The sequence below is a fragment of the Rattus rattus genome, chromosome 4 (assembly GCF_011064425.1).
Source record: "Rattus rattus isolate New Zealand chromosome 4, Rrattus_CSIRO_v1, whole genome shotgun sequence".
Taxonomy (NCBI): domain Eukaryota; kingdom Metazoa; phylum Chordata; class Mammalia; order Rodentia; family Muridae; genus Rattus; species Rattus rattus.
Window position 1 is genome coordinate 95,014,814 of NC_046157.1, and position 18,882 is coordinate 95,033,695.

General features: G+C 38.5%; 1 protein-coding gene across 1 annotated transcript; it reads right to left on the reverse strand.

The window, feature by feature from the left end:
• Nucleotides 1–223: 223 nt before the first annotated feature.
• On the reverse strand, nucleotides 224–17,138 carry LOC116898440 (cytochrome P450 2K6-like). Its single transcript, XM_032899710.1, has 9 exons — nucleotides 16,953–17,138; nucleotides 13,618–13,780; nucleotides 12,475–12,624; nucleotides 9,101–9,261; nucleotides 7,690–7,863; nucleotides 7,113–7,254; nucleotides 6,058–6,242; nucleotides 3,573–3,714; nucleotides 224–420 (listed from the first exon to the last, which is right to left on the reverse strand). The coding sequence occupies exons 1-9, from the start codon at nucleotides 17,136–17,138 to the stop codon at nucleotides 224–226; spliced, it is 1,500 nt and encodes a 499-aa protein (XP_032755601.1).
• Between the last annotated feature and the right edge of the window lie 1,744 nt (nucleotides 17,139–18,882).

An 18,882-nucleotide genomic window follows, 5' to 3' on the forward strand; every position in this document is an offset into this window, starting at 1 on the left:
ATCTGTTCATCTATTGTTTTCTGCAATAGCAGTAGGGAGTTTCTTCTACAGCAGCTAGCACAGAAACTTACTCTGGAAAAGACAGCCCCCTGTGAGAAGGAGGCTAACTGCCATAATAACACTGCAGGATTTGGCTGAATACCACGGCTATAGAAATGAAGGAAAGGAAAGCCTTTGTGCCAAGGACTACAAGATCACACCAAGAATTGGGGCTGCACTGAACTCAAAGAGCTGAGGTTCGGAGCAGAGCACATATCTTATGAGGCAGTGGTTGAATGGTAAAACCAATGTCTGGAGTTAGATCCAGGTCCAGATAGGAGACTCCAGGGGGTGGTTGGAAGGTAAACTTCTGCATGAGACTGGTGAAGAAAAGGAAAAGCTCCATTTTTGCCAGTGGCTCACCAGCACACATCCGACGACCTGGAGACACAGATAATGTAGGAGGTTATAAGACATCAGCACAAGAACCCCAACAATGCTGGACCAGATCAGAGCTAATCCAAACCTCTTCTGAGCTTTATTGGTTTTGTTTTTAGGTAAGACTTTGAAATATATCTAAAAAAGAAAAAGATCCAAATGGTAGCCTTAATGATGAAGAGAAGCAATTAAACATAACATTTTGTCCCCATCGTTTATTTTAAATAAGAAGCAACCTCAATTGAGGTATTGTCCAGAAAATATTGGCATGTAGTCAGGTTTCTGAAAGATTGTGTTGATGATCGATGTGGAAATGCCCAGCTCACTATGGTTGGCATCTTCTCTAGGCAGTGTCTAAGAAGTCTGGCTGAGCATGAGCCAAAGAGAGAGCCTGGAATCAGGATGCCTCTAAGGCTTCTGGTTCCAGGCTACTGCCTTGAGTTCCTTCCTTGACTCTCCTCAGTAATGCATTGTGACCTGGAAGCTTTTTTTCTTTCAAGTTGTTTTGTTTTGTTTTGGTCGTGGTGTTTATCACAGCAACAGAAAACAAAAACAAAACCAGCCCTTCCCCCAGAAAAAACCCCAAGAACAGTATTTTAATTTGAAAATATTTTTTTGACAAAATCGTGTGCATCACAAGATTCTGAGGTAAAAGTACATGATGTGTCTGCTAAGGAAAAGTTAATCATTCAGGCCATAAATATGTTGAATGTCAATAGGGTAGCTACTGAACTTGGTGCTGAGTCTGCTACTGTTCCAAGGAGATTTACTGTTTAACAGATGACCTATAGATAAATAGGCAAGTATTATACCATGTCATAATCCATGAGTTGACCGGTGGAAAGATACCTGATAAACCATGGAAGGTTCATTCCTTGAATGAAAGCTTTATAACTAAACTTTGATAGAAAGGATGAGAAATTTGTCAGGTAAAGATTAGGAAAGTTGACAATGAGGTCCTTGTGCCTTTGGCTGGATGAGATTTGACTCCCACGTACACAGGGAATGAGTTAGCTGATCTTGGCTCAGATACCAAAGGAAGGAACTAGGTTACAGTGATCTTGAAAATGAGGTTAAGAAAGAGAAGCATCTTGCAAAGTTAGACTCAATTGACACAACTCTGACATGTAAAGTATTTGTGGAAATGTCTGAAAAAAAATGCAATAAAATTGAGAAAGGAAACTTTCCTGGTAGAAGTTTATTAAAACCATAGGCTCTTGGTGGTTATCTGTATTTCCTGTGTTAAAAACAATTTTATTTTTAGGTTAAATATAATGGGTTATTTATGGATATATAGTATGTAGATAAATAGTTTTATAGATTAAAGGCAACATAATTGAATGAAAGGTAGCAGTTTTAATTTATAATCTGCTTTCAGTCCTTCTGAAGACATACTATATCTATTTACCTTGCTCCCAGGAGGAGAGCTTTAACATGCTGCTTATGTTATGACCAGTAATTTTTATAGTTCATATAGTTGTAGATCTCTGATTTACTTCTTGGAACACAAATCAGAGGTGTACTCAAATGCAGAAGGCTTCTGTTTTACAACAGAAGGAAATGATCTCATGTTAACTCTTTTGGTTTATTTGAGATCTACATGGAATAGAATTACTCTCTATATAACTACTTCTTTATTGGGCACAGGAATGGGGCAAGATTTTTATGGGATGAAAGGCCAAGGATATTGCCTCTCTGCAATGTTCATAAAGAAACTAACCACTCAGTCCACAACAGGTTTAAGGTTAACAAGGCACAGGTATTATTGTGCTTGACTTTGAAACAGTTATTGTTCTCATGGGCTTGCCTATGGAATAGGTCATCTAGTAGGTGACCAATAAGTAAACAGATAATTATGATACAATGTCACAAGCCATGGAGGAGTCTATGGAAGGAAAAGCTAGCATAGGTTTGGGGTTAGATATTTCCATTGCCCAAGAAATAAGGACATAATTAAATGGTGTTTAGTAAGATCAGAAGTAAAGTAACTTGGGATGTTAATTACAACCTTCCATTTAAACTTTATTGAGTTTCATGGTAAACACTGAACAGCCCAACAAGATAAAACATGTAATAGCAAGAGAATGTTATTGCATGTGTAAATCTGAGAACAATCTCGTGAGACAAAGATCATAAAAGTTGTTCAAAGAACAAGACTTCTAAAAGTGTGACTACGTGTAAATGAAAACGGAAGAAAAGGATGCCTTCCACACAACTAGAGGGATAAATGGGTGGAGAAGTTATAGCTACCACTTGTAGTGGACACATAAATTTGCTCTATATTTAATATGTTTTCTAACATTTTGCATTTTATTTGTTTGTCTATGACTAAGAAATTGTATTGGGCTGGGTGTTGTGGAGCATGCCTTTAATCCCAGCTCTCTAGGCAGAGGCAGAGGCAGGGGCAGGGGCAGGGGCAGGGGCAGGGGCAGGGGCAGGAGGCAGGAGGCAGGAGGCAGGAGGCAGGAGGCAGAGGAGGCAGAGGAGGCAGAGAGGAGGCAGAGGAGGCAGAGGAGGCAGAGGAGGCAGAGGAGGCAGAGGAGGCAGAGGCAGAGGCAGAGGCAGAGGCAGATGGATCTCTCTGAGTTTGAGGCCAGTCTGGTCTACATAGTAGGTTCAAGGGTGACAGTGCTATACAGAGAAACTTTCAAAACAATAGCAACAAACAAACAAATATTGGTACTCCTAGCTTTCTTTGAGGCCCACAATAAATTTCTTTTTAATTATTTATATGTCTGTGTATAGGGGTGTGCATATAAGTGCAGGTTCTGGCAGGAACCAGAAGCACCAGGGACTCCTGAAGCTGGAGTTAAAAGCAGTTGTCATTAACTAAAAGTGGGTGCTAAGAACCAAACTCAGGTCTTTTGCAGAAATCACTTATAACTGCTTATCTATCTAGACTCAAAATAAAAATTTTGATTTCCACAGGAATTTTGAAATCCATGAACAAGTTACTCATCCTCATTATGAATGACTGCCACTTGTTTAAAGGTTCAAAGAGGTTTCACAGTGTACACAAGACCAGCCGGGCTTGGATAAAATATTGATCACAATGCAAGAGCAGAGGTGGAGGTAATAGTCACAAGACCTGTCCTAACTTTGAGGTGACATCTCTCTTACTCTGTAAACTAGCTGTGTTCAGTAAGGCACCTTACCCACTGAAAAGGGCAAGAAAGCTTCTTTCTTGACAAACCTCCCCTTGGAACTGAGGAAATGAGCAGGGTTAAAAGCATCTGGTGTTTCCCATTGTGTTTGATCCCGAAGTACCGATGTTAACAGGGTAATGACCTCGGTGCCCTAAAAATAAAAAGTGTTGTTAGTGTAAAGAGATAAATTAAATTTTTTCCTAAGAGGTTCTTCTCCAGTGATGCATTATAACCATGGCTGGTAAATTTCCAGCTATGGAATGCTCTAGAAGAGAATGAAGTAGTCAGGGAAAGATTTACGTTCAGTAATGGGATATTCATTTTGGTCACCAAAGTTTTCTTTAGTTCCTAACTAAAAGCAGGTCATGGGAATGAGCCTTTAGTGTGTATTGGTCATATGATAACAGCAGGTAATTTAATGAATTTCCCTATGTGACCCAGGATGGTTTTGAACTCACTCTGTAGCCCAAAACAGCTTAGACTCATGACGATTAGCCTCCTGTGTGCTGAGCTTACAATATGAACCACCACAGTCAGTTTGTTAATTTTAATAAATTCTCTTCTAAACCTGCAGGGGGGAAATTAAGTGGACCTTACTGGGGTTGTAGGTTGTAGATGAAAGGATACAAATGAAAAAACCTGGTAGAATTTCTAGATGGTTCAATGGCTCACTGAACATTTACTCTTATATCCCAAGTTCTATGACAGTGGATGTTAAATCAAGAAATATCATATAGGCAGATTCTAAAATATAAACTTATCTGCTTTCATATTATGCCATGTGCTGTAAAACAGCTTTCTATAAATGAAGGGTGTGGGGTGACTTTAATTGTATAGAAAAAGACATTCTGAAGATGATAGATAACAAAACAAAGTCAAATAATGGTTAAAAGCAGAACTGTGAGCAGGAGGTATAAACATAGGCTACTCAATGTTCAAGTTTAGCTAGCAGGAAATAAATTAATTGATTGAAAGAAAATATTCACTACTTTCTCTTGATAGGTATCTCTTTAATAAGCCTTTGAAATATAGTATTCTGGTTAACTATTTTATCAAATGATATCTTCCTGAATTTTTTTTAGCTCTAGTATCAGTCGACTAAAAGCATTTCGTTTTAAAACATGGATGATCTATCTGTCGGTCTGTCTGTCTATCTATCATCTACATATCTACTGCGAAGGGTTATGTGTCTCTTCTTCATAACAATTATTTCACCTTCACCGAAGAGCTGATTGAGATGTGCCAAGACTGAGCCTACCTCCTAGTTACATAGCACATTAATTAGACGCCTGCTGCATCTAAGCCCTTTCAACAACAGTGTTTACGGATAAAACTAAAAGCTTACCACTTTACTGTTTCTTTTAGATAATGTTTAATACTGTTTTTCTGTTTTCACTTTTGCTATGGTTTGAGGGTGGGAAGAATCTTCCTATGTTCATGGCTTGTTTCAGAGGGTATGCTAGAACCTTTAGGAGAGGTGGATCATGGGGAAGATCATCTTTATTCCAGTGGATGGGTTCTGACAGACTCTAGTCTGTCAGCCTTTCTCTGTTCACTGGCTTCTCTCTCCACCTGCCTCAATGACACCTACTGTCCCATCAGTTCAGTTTAGATGGGGCTATTCTGCCTAATCTTGGACTTGAACTGGCAAAACTCAAAATCAACTGACTGTTTCTCTTTACAAGTTTTATCTTATTAGGATATCATGAGGCTTACCAATGCCACATTGCTTGCATTTGTTTTTCTGCTTCACTCTTAATCTGACTAACTCAGTTTAGTGGTATGCCTACACTGAGAAGAGAAACTCCAAAGATGAGTGCAGTCTTGTTCAGAGATTAGGAGTCCCAGAGTAGGATTCATTCATGGCTTTATGCAGTGATCAGACTAAGCAATGAGGAAAAGGATTGGTGCCTTGTGCTATCACAACCTTTTGCTCACTCTTGCCTTCAGTGTAGTTTTAGGAAGACATACATGCATTTCTTCAGTTTACAAGAACTCAAAGGTTGGCATGAAGGTGCCTGGGAATCTGTATATATTATTTTATGGGGTGATGGGATTAAAGCATGTAGGATGAAAGTATGGAGGTACTGATGGAAAGAGCCTGCCTGGGAAAAGCTCAAGGCTCAGAGCTCAGAACGTGAAACAGCTTACTGGAAAACTCTTAGTTCCTTCAGAGAGCAACCTTTCATTTCCAAAAAGGCTTAACTTTTCTGAACCACATTTTTTTTTCAATTATAGCATAAATAGAAGAATATTTTATAAAGTGTTAGAGAATAGTCATCTGTGGCACATACACACACACATGCACACATACATACATAAACACACACAGTTATCTTGTTTTGACTGGTTGGAGGAAGGAGTAAGATAGTAAACAGAAAGGAGAGCGACCAGGGTTGGAAGGAGAAAGATAGGCTAAGACTGTCATTGAACTTCAATCTCAGTGCTTCCATGATTGGGAATATATTCTCATTCTTTCTGCTTAAGCCCTTACCTTTGGAATATAATAGTTTTTAAATACAACATCTGTGGTTGTCTCATGGGGTAGGCTTGTGGGTAGGATGTTAGCAACTCTCTGTATTTCGTGAATTACAGCGTCTGTGTAGGGCATTTGAGTTCGGTGCTCAATCCGAGGCTGAGCTGAGCCCACAACTTTGTGGATCTCATCGTGGACCTTTTCTGGATAGAATGCAATTAGAGTTTAGTGTCTGACATGGACATGAATTCAAGTGATTCTACATGTTTTCTTCACACATACAATCAAACCCAAACCTGGGTGCTTTTACCTTCATCATCCCTACTTGTTTTCTTTTGAGAGGGTGTGGGGGAAGAGAGTGGAGAAGGGTTTAAGACCGAGTCTCTCCATGTAGCTGGCTATCCTGGACCTCACTCTATAGACTAGGCTGGTCTCAAACTTACAAAGTTCTACTTGCCTCTGCCTCCCAAGTGCTGGGATTAAAAGCATGAGACCCTGCTACCCTCCTTCTATTTTAAGGTTGCTCTGGAAACGATTATGGAAAGATTTCAGACCATTTTAGGATGCTTAAAGAACGAATCCTATTTTCTTCTGAAAAATAATTTTTGAAAGATTTCTTTGACTTTTAGTTGTGCACATGCACATGTACATGTGTGGCGTGCACACATGTGTCTATTTGTGGGTAAGTGAGTATGAGTTCAGGTGTCCGTGGAGTCCAGAAGAAAGTGCCCTTGGAGCTAGGGGTATAAGCAGTTGTAATCTGTCTAATGGGAAAACTGAGACCTGAAGTCTGACCCTTGGCAAGAGCAGTATGCACACTTAATCACTGGACCATCACTCCAGCACTAAAGCTTCTTGTCCATAAGCTCCCTATCCCCTCTCCCTCCCCTTCTTCTATAAGGGTGTTCAAACTATTTCCTCTCTTTTTCTAGAAGGACACTAACCCCACAAACTATTGTCAAGGCTGCAATTTACAGGTAGCAGTGTGACTGTAGAATTCTGCAATTTTTTTTTATTCCAAGATACTTTTCTTTTGCTCCATTTGGGGAACACTCTGCCTCTTGGAGACTTACTCTGGACCTCAGGGTATCGCATCATGAGTATAATTCCCCAGCGCAGTGTGGCGGCTGTGGTCTCAGTTCCTGCTGTAAATAGATTACTAACAAGGGCTAGCAAATTTTCCTCATTGAAATAGTCAGCGGATTTGTTGTTTTCCTAAAATGGTAAAATATGTTATTAGAATGGAATAATTTCATCATGGGTAAATCATAAAAAAGTACCATGGATTAAAAGCAGCAGGTATTGCATTCTTCAACTCAGAGGAATTTCCTTTGATTATGCAAGTGTCCAGCAGAACTTGGATAGTCACGTGCATCCCAGATGCTAATCGTGGTAAATAATTCTGAAAATAACAAAGCCTATTTCTGTTTAGGGAGTTTCAAAGTTAGTTTTTAGTTGAGTTTTTAAAATATTCCCCACACAATTTCTCTTTATAGTTAAGGTGGAAATTGTATTCAAACTATAATAAACAGCATGTTCAGACTCTATACAGTACTCACTATTAATCTGGGTCCATTCGAATTTCTTCCTTGAAGGAATGTTTTGCCTCTGTAAGCAATCAGTTAAATCCTCCTAGGAAAACACCATTACCTCTTGCTGCTTGACTAGGAATGCATCGATGAAACTTCTGGGGTCATTTTTGTCAAGATTGTGACAATGTTCTAGGAAGGTCATCCTTATGAAGGAAAATAGTTCATCTCTGTTCCTCAGTACTTTCTTGTGGCTTCTTAGGAGAAATCCCAGAATAGGAAAAATATTAAAAAGCTAAAGGAATATAAAAAAAGTACTTTACATAAAGGCACAAACTAGTTGGACCATGTAAATGATAAATTATTATTGAAAAAAGTCACAAAAATAACACCTTTAGTTTTTGTCTCAGATGAGTTAATGAACAGAAGATCTCATCTAAGGTTATATGAGACAGTTGCCTGTGCCTGTTCTAAGTACCTATATATTAATAGGTTACCTGCATTTGTAGAAAAAAACTTAAATTGTTTGCTGTATTGATTGGTACTATTCAAAATTTCTATTTTCTTGGATCTGGAAGATGAAAGCTATTCTATTTTTTTTAAGTGTGGGTGTTGTTTACATGTATATCTGTGTGCCACTTGAGTGTCTGATGTCCACAAAGCTCAGAAAAATTGATCTGATTCCATGAAATTGGAGTTAGGGCTAGCCGTGATCCACCATGTGGGTTCTAGGAAAGGAACTTGGATCCTTTAGAGGAACAGCCAGTGCTTTTTTCTGTTTGTTCATTTCTCCATTCTGTAGAAGATGGAGCTTCCAGTGATAAATGAATCAGATTGTCAAGCCATTCTGTGATGGTGTGCATATGCTTGGTCCAGGGAGTGGCACTATTAGAAGGTGTGGCCTTGTTGGAGGAAGTGTGTCACTGTGGGGTGGGCTTGGAGACCCTCCTCCTAGCTGCCTGAGGATGTTCAGTCTGTTCCTGACTTTCTTCGGGTGAAGATGTAGAACTCAGATTCTCCTGCACCGTGCCTGCCTGGATGCTGCCATGCTGCCATGCTCCCGCATTGATGATAATGGACTAAACCTCTGAACCTGTGAGCCAGCCCCAATTAAATGTTGACCTTTATAAAACTCACATTGGTCATGGTGTCTGTTCACAGCAATGAGACCCTAAGTAAGACAGTCATCATAACCTCTTTTTCCTAATTGAATTATACTGTGAGTTCAATATCTACTATTGATATTTAGTTCATATTCAATCATTCTATAATGATTGTTGATGTAGGTAAACAACTCATGGCTACACTTATAAGGTACACCAAAACCATATAACATTAGTGTGACTCACCGTCCATGAATCCAGGTAATTATTGCAGTGCTTTGTGGTGAGAAAATCATCAGGTAGGCTAAACAAACATGTTTATCATGACTTAGAACACACTGACATCCTTTTCACAGTCTCTTGAACAATCAAGTGTACCACAGAGGAATCGAGCAATGAAAACAAATCAAATAAAGAAGAAACAGTTACCACAATACTAGGGTTTCCAATGAGTTTTATGTTTTCACCAATTAAGGTTAAGAGTCTCAGGAACTGGGGATCTTCGTAGTCAAACCGTTTCCCAAGCAGCACGGACACAATGACGTTAGCGACAGAAGCATTCAGTACTCTTTTGATCTCAAAGGGTTTTCCTATAAGGCAATTCATCAGACAGATCAGGAATCTTCACATACCCAGCACTAACCCAGTTACAGACTGATTGGGACAATCTATCCAATAAAGAGTTTCATGGAAGAATTATTTGTGATTGTACCTTTAATGGACATGTGACATTTATAGCTTTGACTTTGACTAATGCCTAAATTTTGGCACAAATGCTCAGATGGCCACAAAAATTCAATGGGCATGTAAAAGAAAAGTAGGCACTCAGTTTCGCTAGAGAAATAATAATGTGGCAGAGGCATTTAACATTTGCAGGTGTACCTGGGTACTCAGTGTGTTTATAGAGGATCATTGTTAATGTATTGGATACAGGAAATATCATTTACTGTCATATACGGCATTTAAGTTTTGAGTATAGCATTCTACTATACTTTGATATTTTCTGCATCACTGAAATCTACACAGAGTGTGAAATCAGACTTGGTTTCTCAGCTCTGTATCCCTGTTGCTGGGGAGGCTGTGGTAGGAAGATCTACTGTTCGAGGTTTCTTAGGGGTATAGAATAAGTTCAAGGCCAGCTTAAATAACCTAGTCACTAGGTCCTAATGGGACCCAGTTCCAAAATAAAAAGTAAAGGGAAGATGGTAGCTACAGTTTAGTGATCAAGAGCCTTCTCAGTATGCATGAGCCCTAATGCCCAGCACACATATACAAATTACCTGGATTATAAGATTATTGAGTAAACATCAGTAGGTAAACATTGTTTATTCATTCATTTATTTATTAGTAAAAATTCTCATATTGAGTGCATTGCAAGAGGGCTGTACAATGTTGGGCATTAACTAGCTTACCACCTGCAAACAAGCCCATTTATTTTTGACACATAATCTCATTATGTAACCCTGGCTAGCCCAGAACTTGCTATATAGCCAAACGGGCCTCAGACTCATAGAGATCCATCTGCTTCTGTTGCTTAAATGTTGAAATTAAGAAAAAGTCATGACTGACAGTCTTAGTTACTTTGCTATTGCTGTGAAAACTCCATGACCAAAGAAATTTATAAAAGAAAGCACTGAATTGGCTTACAGTTTTGGGGGTTTAGAGTCTGGTACCATTAGGGACGAGAATGACAGCAAGCAAGCAGGCAGTCACGATAGTAGAGCTTACATTCATTTCCTCCTCCTCCTCCTCCTCCTCCTCCTCCTCCTCCTCCTCCTCCTCCCTCCTCCTCCTCCTCTCCTCCTCCTCCTCTTCTCTTCTTCTTCTTCTTTTCTTCTTCCTTCCCCTCCTTCTCTTCCTCCTCTTCCTCCTCCTCTCTCCTCTTCCTCCTCCCCCCCCCTCCTCTTCCTCCCCTCCCCTTCTCCTCCTCTTCCTCCTCTTTCTCCTCCTTCCCCGCCCCTATTGATTTTTCAATACAGGCTTTCTCTGTTTAACAGCCCTGGCTCTGTAAACCATGCTGGCTTAAAACTCACAGAGATTCACCTGTCTCCGCCTCTCAAGTGCTGGTATTAAAGGTATGCACCACTGTGCCTGATGAGAACTAACATTCTTATCCACAAGTAGGTGGCAAAGACAGCTAACTGGAAATGGTGTGGGCTTTTGAAGTCTCGAAGCCTACTCCCAGTAACACACCGTCTCCAACAAGGCCACATTTCCTAATCCTTCTAAAACAGTTTCACAACTGAGGACTGAGTATTCAAATATATGAGCCTATGGGGGCCATGTTCATTCAAAACAGTACACTGATAGCACTATGACCAAAATATGTTAATGAGAGAATAACAAGTTTGTTTGATCATTATGTGTGGCATAGGCACCCTTAGATTGAAGACACAGAGACAAAGAATAAGCTACCCATTTTACACACTTTGTTTCCATGAAACATGGAGAGTTAAGTGAAAACAGGATTGGACACAAAGGATGTGATCGAGTCACAATAGACACTTTGGAAACCCAGGGTAGCTGCTCAGATTCCTGGTTTCCGTCTGTCTATCGCCTCCTCTAAGGGAAAAGAGCATAGTTCCTTCAGAAATGTGAGTCTTGGGATTTGATATATATGGTAGATCAAGAATTTCTTTGCAGCCAACTAAGAAATGCCAGTGAAGGTTAGGATGATGTTCCTGGCTTGCTTTGAGCAGAAGGGTTTCCTCAGAGTGGAGAAGTTTCAGTTTCTGTAGCTTTCATTTGAGAGGGAACATCAGAAAAACAGGAAAGGCATGAAAAGGGACCTGGAGCTGTCTCATTGCCAGGCATCATTTGATGTCAGGTGTGACATTTGCTCACACCTCTAATGGCTGGTAGTGGATAATCATCTTTTCAAGTGCCCTGGTCTGTGATCGATGCTATCTATCCTTTACTAACGATTGCTTCCCTTAACTGGATAAAAACTAAGGATCCCCTTTGCAATAAAGCACGCTCCTGCATTGAGATGAAAGCATTATAGCCTAAAGAAGATCAGGTAAAGCTCAAATATTTAAAAAAAACAAAAAAACAAGATACACGTGCAGAAGACCTGAAAATCCTAGCCTTGGGTGGGGTGTAGGGGCTCACAGGCTTTTCCTACTAAGACACCCTTTTTTCTGAGTTCTCCCTTCCAAAAGACAACTCTGCTGCCTCCTCTATCTGGATCGCCCTCCTCCTGGCAGCTGTCCAGATGGAAGGCTTCTCTGTTCTGTTGCCCAAAGCACCTTTTATCTGCTCTCCAACTTACTATGATGGGCTAGTTTTTAAATTCTGTTATGTGGCTGAAAATGCCACTGTCTTCCCCAGATGCTCTGTATTATGTCAAAGTTAAAGTCTCAATATGGGAAGATTGGGTTTCTGTTATGAGAACATTATTGTACTCTGAGAATGAAAAGACAGCGTGGTTTCAAGGCACTTTCAAAGATTCAAAATATATTTTACATAAAAATTATTTTTAATAGATTTATTTATGTAGGAAGATAAGGGAATGGGAGGGAGGAGGGGGGAGGGGAGACAGAAAGGGAAGGAGGAAGAAAGGGAGAGAAAGAGACACAGAGAGAGGGAGGGGGAAGGAGAAGAGGAGGAGGAGGAGGAGAAAATGTAAATAAACATTTACAGTCAACATGGACAGTATTGGAGTAGACAGCAGCACTGGGTGGGTATATACATATCAGTGTAATTTTTCTACAGGTTAAATTATGTCAAACTAAGTGACTGAATATACCTTTTGTTTATTTCTTTTTCATGAAAACTGAAAAGGCTTTATTTGTTGTACACACCTTTGTGAGATTCAAAGCTCTGTATGAGATGCTGACATTCCACTATAATTGTGTCTTCTATAATTCGCTTGCCCATGCCGAAGTCCCTTAAGGTGGTCAAGCTGAATCTTCTCATTGTTTTCCACGTTTCGCCATGAGCGAAGGCAATTCCTTGGAGAGAAAGAGAGTGTGTTTAAAGTACTCCCAACAGTTTTAAATTTAGTGCTCAGTGATAAATAAAAATTGAAATCAAAAGCTTTTGTGTTCCCTCCCAAAAATAAGGAAAGAATGGGTTCATGGTATAGTAAAAAATATTATCTTGCATATTTCAACCCTAGTTTCATTTCTCAGCAAGCAAGAAAAGAAAACAAACGAAGCCCAACCAGCGCCAAGTCTAGGGAGTCTCTTCTTTCACTTCTTGAAGGATTTATTGTAGAAAGCACAGTAAATACTTTTCTTTCCTATTTGAAATGCATACAAATATCTATGAAAACCAAGTCATCATTTTGTCTAGATATTTATATGACTATAATGTCTTTCCAAAGGTCTGGAGACAGGTCAGAAATGACCAGGGATGTAAGACCCTGGCTTCTCAGCTTTTATGGGAACATATGAGCCAAACTTTGAGGGTGAGCTTACTCTAACTCACAAAACTAGCTTTTTTCATAAGTGTATGGTAAGTTTGTTTTTCTTTATATGGGTCCAATTAGCAAGGACAGTATCTTGAGTAATAGCTAATATTTTAATCCTGAGAACATACATGTAATGTGAACATGTTGATTCCAGTATGTAAAAGGCATTCGTTCCTGTTTTTACAGTGGCAGATCGTGAAGCACATTGTTTTCTTTTAATGCTTATTCAGTAAGAGGATATTTTCTTTTCTAGTCAAACAGCAAGGACTTTTGGGTTGGGAAAAAATCAGTGTTTTTTTTTCTCAATAAATTCAGTGCACAATTTTTAATGTTTATATTTTTCTTATATCGAGTTTGTGTGACTAAGGTGTCAATGAAAAATTGCAAAGAAACTCATTATTTTCCATGGAGGAAGACTAGTGTTCAGATCATATAGAACCATCAAAGCGAAGATATAGAAATAAATAAATATAACACAGTTGAGTCAATACTTATGACCAAAGGAATGTATTTGAAAATAAGGGGTCATTACCTTTTCCATCAAAAAGTCTTTCAAATATAGGGACTTGAGAACGTTCGCCAAACTGATTGCCATAATTGACAAGGGCATCTTTCACTGTCTCATAGCCAGAAAGCACCACCACCTTCCTTGGCCCCATTCGAATGCTGTAAATGGGGCCATATTTCTTGGAGAGCTGTGGTGTACAAAACACAGAGAAACAACTAAAACATCACAGAATAATTAAAAGGGTAGTTGCTCATGGCCTCTGCACTGCTTTACCAAGGTCATTTCTCCAGCCACTCTACCTCCTGGAGATACTCTAACGACCTTCAGTTGGTGGCCCCTGTACTCTATTTGATTTCGACTTTGAAAATATGAGTCATCTTTTATTACAGAATATACCCATAATCCCTCCCTATATGTGTTTGTTTGAAAACAGAAAATGCCCAGCCATAATTCCAGGGAGATGAAAGACTTACCACACTGATACTATTCCATATTCACATTCTGGTTTTTAATGTGTGCTATGATGTTAGTGGGGCCAAGTTAGTTCTCCGTTACTGATAACATTATTTACTGAAAATAAAAGAACTCCACTTTTCATTGATAACTGAAAAGTAGCAGGAACCAATATATAGGACATCTTGGTTTATTCTTAGCACCGTTATAACCTTGCCTGAGTAGATATATCATCACTAATAGATAGAAAGGATATTGTATTTTCATGAGATCACAGAGCAAGTGGGGATGTTCAAAAAGGCTCACCCAATTAATGGCCCACTAGTTGAGAACCTGCAATCTTAATCTAACTGAGTTTTGGTGGAGATTGAGATAACAATTTGGAATGCTTCTTTATATACGAAACTTGACTTATTTACAATTTCATCAGGAATAGAAGGATGACTTAAGGATTTAGAAAAGCAGTAAAACTAAGATTCATATTTTGGAAGCAGAAAATAAAATAGGAGTTTGAGAGCAGGGTGTACTGATTGAGAACTACTTTATATAGGGTAGACTAGCTGATGCCAGAAAATCAATTTAAGGATAAGTTTCATAAAAAAAAAAAAAATGACGCAGGTCATGAAAATGAGTAGAAGCCTCCTGTTTTTGTAGAAATCGTTCAGAACAGTGGCATATCTGTAGAAATGTGAAAGGAAAGAGCATACCGTGAAGAAGGTAGATTAGTTAATGTATAAGCAAAGGACAGGAGTAGTGTGGAAATAACTTTGAGGAGCATAGCAGTAAACAGAGATGTGTTGAAAGATCTTACTCTTATGAGGGATTACCCCGGCTTGTGATTTTGGATGTAGAAGGAGCCACAGAGATGGTTTAAGTTGTTTCTATATTCTGTGAAAGTATATTGATCTGTAAAATGGAGATAGAAATGTCAATTTGTCTTTCCCCAGGTTAGTTAGGAGAATGTGGATGCCTTGTGTTGATTTATTTTAAAAAATTTTAAAACAAATTTGAATTGCCAACTGAGGTGAAATTATAGTTTTCTCTTCATTACCTTGTGCCTTAAGTTTTTTTTATTGATTTTATTTTTTTATTTTTATTTTTTTGAATAAGAATGAATAAATTTTATAAAAGATTTCATAATATGAACATGTAAACACATACACCATTTAATTTTATTCTCCAGCCTTTTGCAGTGTATAGATTTATACTTCTGATATGTAGTCACCACCTCTGTGTATTTCAAGTGCACAGTATAGGATCATTGGTGTGAAATGTGGTCTTATAGCAAACAATGAAGCTCATCAGAAAAGGTCTTTGCCAAACTAGTCTGGTGACCTGAGCTTTATTTCCAGAACCCACAAAGGCTGAACATAAATACTCACCGCCAGAAAGCTGCCCTCAAGCTTCTCTGGAGTATTATGTAACATTTATCCAAACACACATCATGCAAATAAAGTGATTAATTACTATTAAATTTTAAATCTGTTTTATTGTTTTTCTTTTGATTCAAGTACATTTCTTTAAGTATATTCTTCTCGAGTGCTCCATTCATAGGGCAAGCAGTGGAGGCTGTTGGCTGGAACTCTGGTTCTCTATTTCATATTACAATGCATATTCCTATCTCCCATGAGTTCATCTTTGCACAGTAAGGGGCAAGCTGGAAGCCAGCATCACTATTTTGTAAGACAATTTGACCATGTACACATAAGTAGATCAAAGAATTCTTCTTAAACATAAAAGTTTCAAAGGGCAGGTGCTAGGATATAACTTTAAAAAGAAAATTCAAAGAACCTAAAATTCTCTACAAAGCTCATGCAATATTCCTTTTTATTGTTGGCAAATTTCATAAGTGTATATTAGTCTGAGCAAATCCACTCCCAAATCTACCTTCTCCCTATATACCCATCACTTATATTCCTGATATAAGAATCATGTACTCTTTTCAAGTACAGTTTGTTAAATTTTGCCACCAGTATGGACATGGATTTACTCACAATAGATAGCCTATTTGTGCTAACATCCCCGAAGGTAACTGTCATCATTCTCTTCCCTATAGCAGTCATTAATGACCAGTAGCTCCCCAGCTAAAAATGGGATTTCATGAGCCCTTTGCTAATCCATGTTAGAATTTTGAATGCCTTGATGTTGTGCTGGCCTTAAGATTTTAAAATTGAAATGTTACAAATTGTATGAGAACCGGACTCAATTAGAAACAACTTAGAGCATATAGCCAATTGCAAGCTCAAAATATTCACATTGTCTATCCCTATAAACAATAACTTTACAAAATTTTTTCACTGAAAAAGTGGAAGAGGTTTAGTCTAATTCTTGTCCCAGGTCCATAACCTGTTAGGCAGTGACACAAAGGACAAAAGATAAAGTCATTTGTCAAATTAATAGAAGACCTAGATTTAAACTGTTATATCCATAACATGGGTGTTTATCTTATTTATGTATACAGGTTTGAGAGGTTAATTTGAAAGTTGCCCATAAGTCAATGATCAAAACCCAGGAGATTTTAGAAGAATATATATTAAATGTAGACCAAAATGTTTGAAGTGAAGAAGTTCACATGCTGTAAATACTTGAGAATAAAATTGCCACTTCTACCCTTGAACCATATTAGCTAGCTAATTCATACACACACACACACACACACACACACACACACACACACACACACTATATATATATATATACAAATTTAAATGCATATATGCATTTTTAACTAGCTCTGCTAATTTTGAATGCTGATGAATCCAAAACATATATATGAGCTATAGTTAGCACATGTAAGCTAATAAACATTCTAGGCTAAGAATGATTTGGAAACACACACATATGCACAGGACACACACACAGACACACACACAATGTGAATTGTCATTTATGTATTTATGTCTTACCTCTAACATGGTTTGATAAGGCCTCTTCAGGTTGAGGATGTGTAGATTTCCAATAATTGGCCAAGGTTTGGGTCCTGGAGGACACTGCCATTTAGATGCTTTAGCCATAAAGACTTTAATATTTAGAATGAGAATGAGAATGACTCCCAGAAGGGCAAGTATAGCAGAAAAGTCAAACCCACTCATTGTCTTTAAGCTGATATAATTATTAAGAGATCTTTCCAACGACAACCAGATGGAATCAACACTTCTGATGCAGATTGAAGACTTCAAGGTATTGCTAAGTTTGCTTTAGCCATTGTCTTTCACCAGTTTTATAAATAAGTATGTATAAACAGAGAAACTCTGTTCTGTATCCTTGCCCTGTTTTCATCTTTTACCTTTCCCCTTTCTCCTTCCAGTTCAGCCTGTTCTGTCCAATAAAACCTGGAAGGATTTTCCTTTCATTTAAAACTGGCATTAACCTTATATTTCCTGATAAAGAATACTTGCTTAATCCTGAACATGATGTCCACACTCGCACAATGAGATTAATGGCTTGTTTGGTACGTAGAGTGTGGCATGATCTCTGCATGGGTGGTTAGGTATAAAAACCACCTTTAGAGCTTCAAGTTTCTTGCACTGTTATGTGGTCTTATGTTTCCTCCTCTTCTTCCTTAATGCCCTGGGCAGGACACTTATTTGAAACTTAGTAAGCACTGGGCACAGACTCTAGTTCAGGTCGTCAGTAAACTAATGTTTCTCTAAAAATATCTGAGAGATTAGGGTCACTAGAAGGAAAAGGAGGGACATGATGATGTGTGGGTATACATGGCTTACATTGTACAATTATACACAAAATAAAACAATAGTATTAAATATTGTATGAGTGTATGCTAATTCTAATAATTGGCCTCACTTTTCTAATACATACGTAGAACGCAATTTGACCACATTCTTTGTCCCAATGACCCTCTCTTTCATTTTCTCCCATCTCTTACTGGTTCCCTCCTCTTTCTAAATAGTTCCCTTTCTACTTCATGCCTTTTAAAAAAAATTCAGATTTTGTATATGAGAGAAAGCATGTAATAGTTTTTTGTACATCTTGTTGATTATGATTAACATTATGATATTTTATTCCATTCACATCATAATTTTATTTTTTATGTCTGAATAATGTTTTGTTGTGTATATATATCCCTTTCCTTCTGTCCTTGCAACTTCCTTCCCCACTTCCTTTCTTCCTCTTTCTCTCCCTCGTCTCTATTGCTCTGTCTTCCTCCCTCCATCCCTCCTCTCTGTCTTTTTGTTTACATAGTTTATCTATCATGTGTGTGTGTGTGTGTGCGTGCACGTGCGTATGCATGCGTGTGGACTTTGTGAGGGCATGTGTATGCACTTTGTGAGAGTGAGAGTGAGAGGATAGCTAGTGGGAAGCAATTCTCTCCTACCATATGGATCCTGGGGTCATCAGATTTGGCAGCAAACCCTTTGCCCTACTGTACCATCTCTCTGACCTCCAAACCATGTTTGCTTTATCTATTTAAATATTAATGGTACCTAGGGTGATTTCATAACTCAATTATTACGAATAATGGAACAATAGGTGCTACCTACTACATTGTGACATTGGCTCCTTCACGTTTGCACCCAGGAGTGCATAACTGGATCATATGATCTTGCTATATAGCTCACACTGGACTTAAACTAGCATTCTTCCTGGTTTAGCCTCCTAGAGTGCTGAGATTCCAGGTATGCACTACCTTATTGGTTTATATAACTTTTATTGATCCTTTACTTCCAAGCCAACCCTGAGAAAATAATAACAGTATAATACATAAGTCTTGGAATCACTGTGATGGATAGTGAGGATGCATCTCCTGGTGTGCATGTAAGGACCCGCATCCACCATCCGCCCTTTTCCTTTCACTGACAGGAGAGGAGTTTCTCT

What these genes read in the sequence shown, in the direction of transcription:
- LOC116898440 (XM_032899710.1), bottom strand. Translation starts at nt 17,138, where the DNA reads ATGAGTGGGTTTGACTTTTCTGCTATACTTGCCCTTCTGGGAGTCATT. An exon ending in TTGGAAACCCTAGTATTGTG is followed by an intron (nt 7,864 to 9,100) that starts GTAACTGTTTCT and finishes ATATTCCTTTAG; the next exon opens with CTTTTTAATATTTTTCCTAT. An exon ending in TCCTAGTCAAGCAGCAAGAG is followed by an intron (nt 7,255 to 7,689) that starts GTAATGGTGTTT and finishes TTACCATTTTAG; the next exon opens with GAAAACAACAAATCCGCTGA.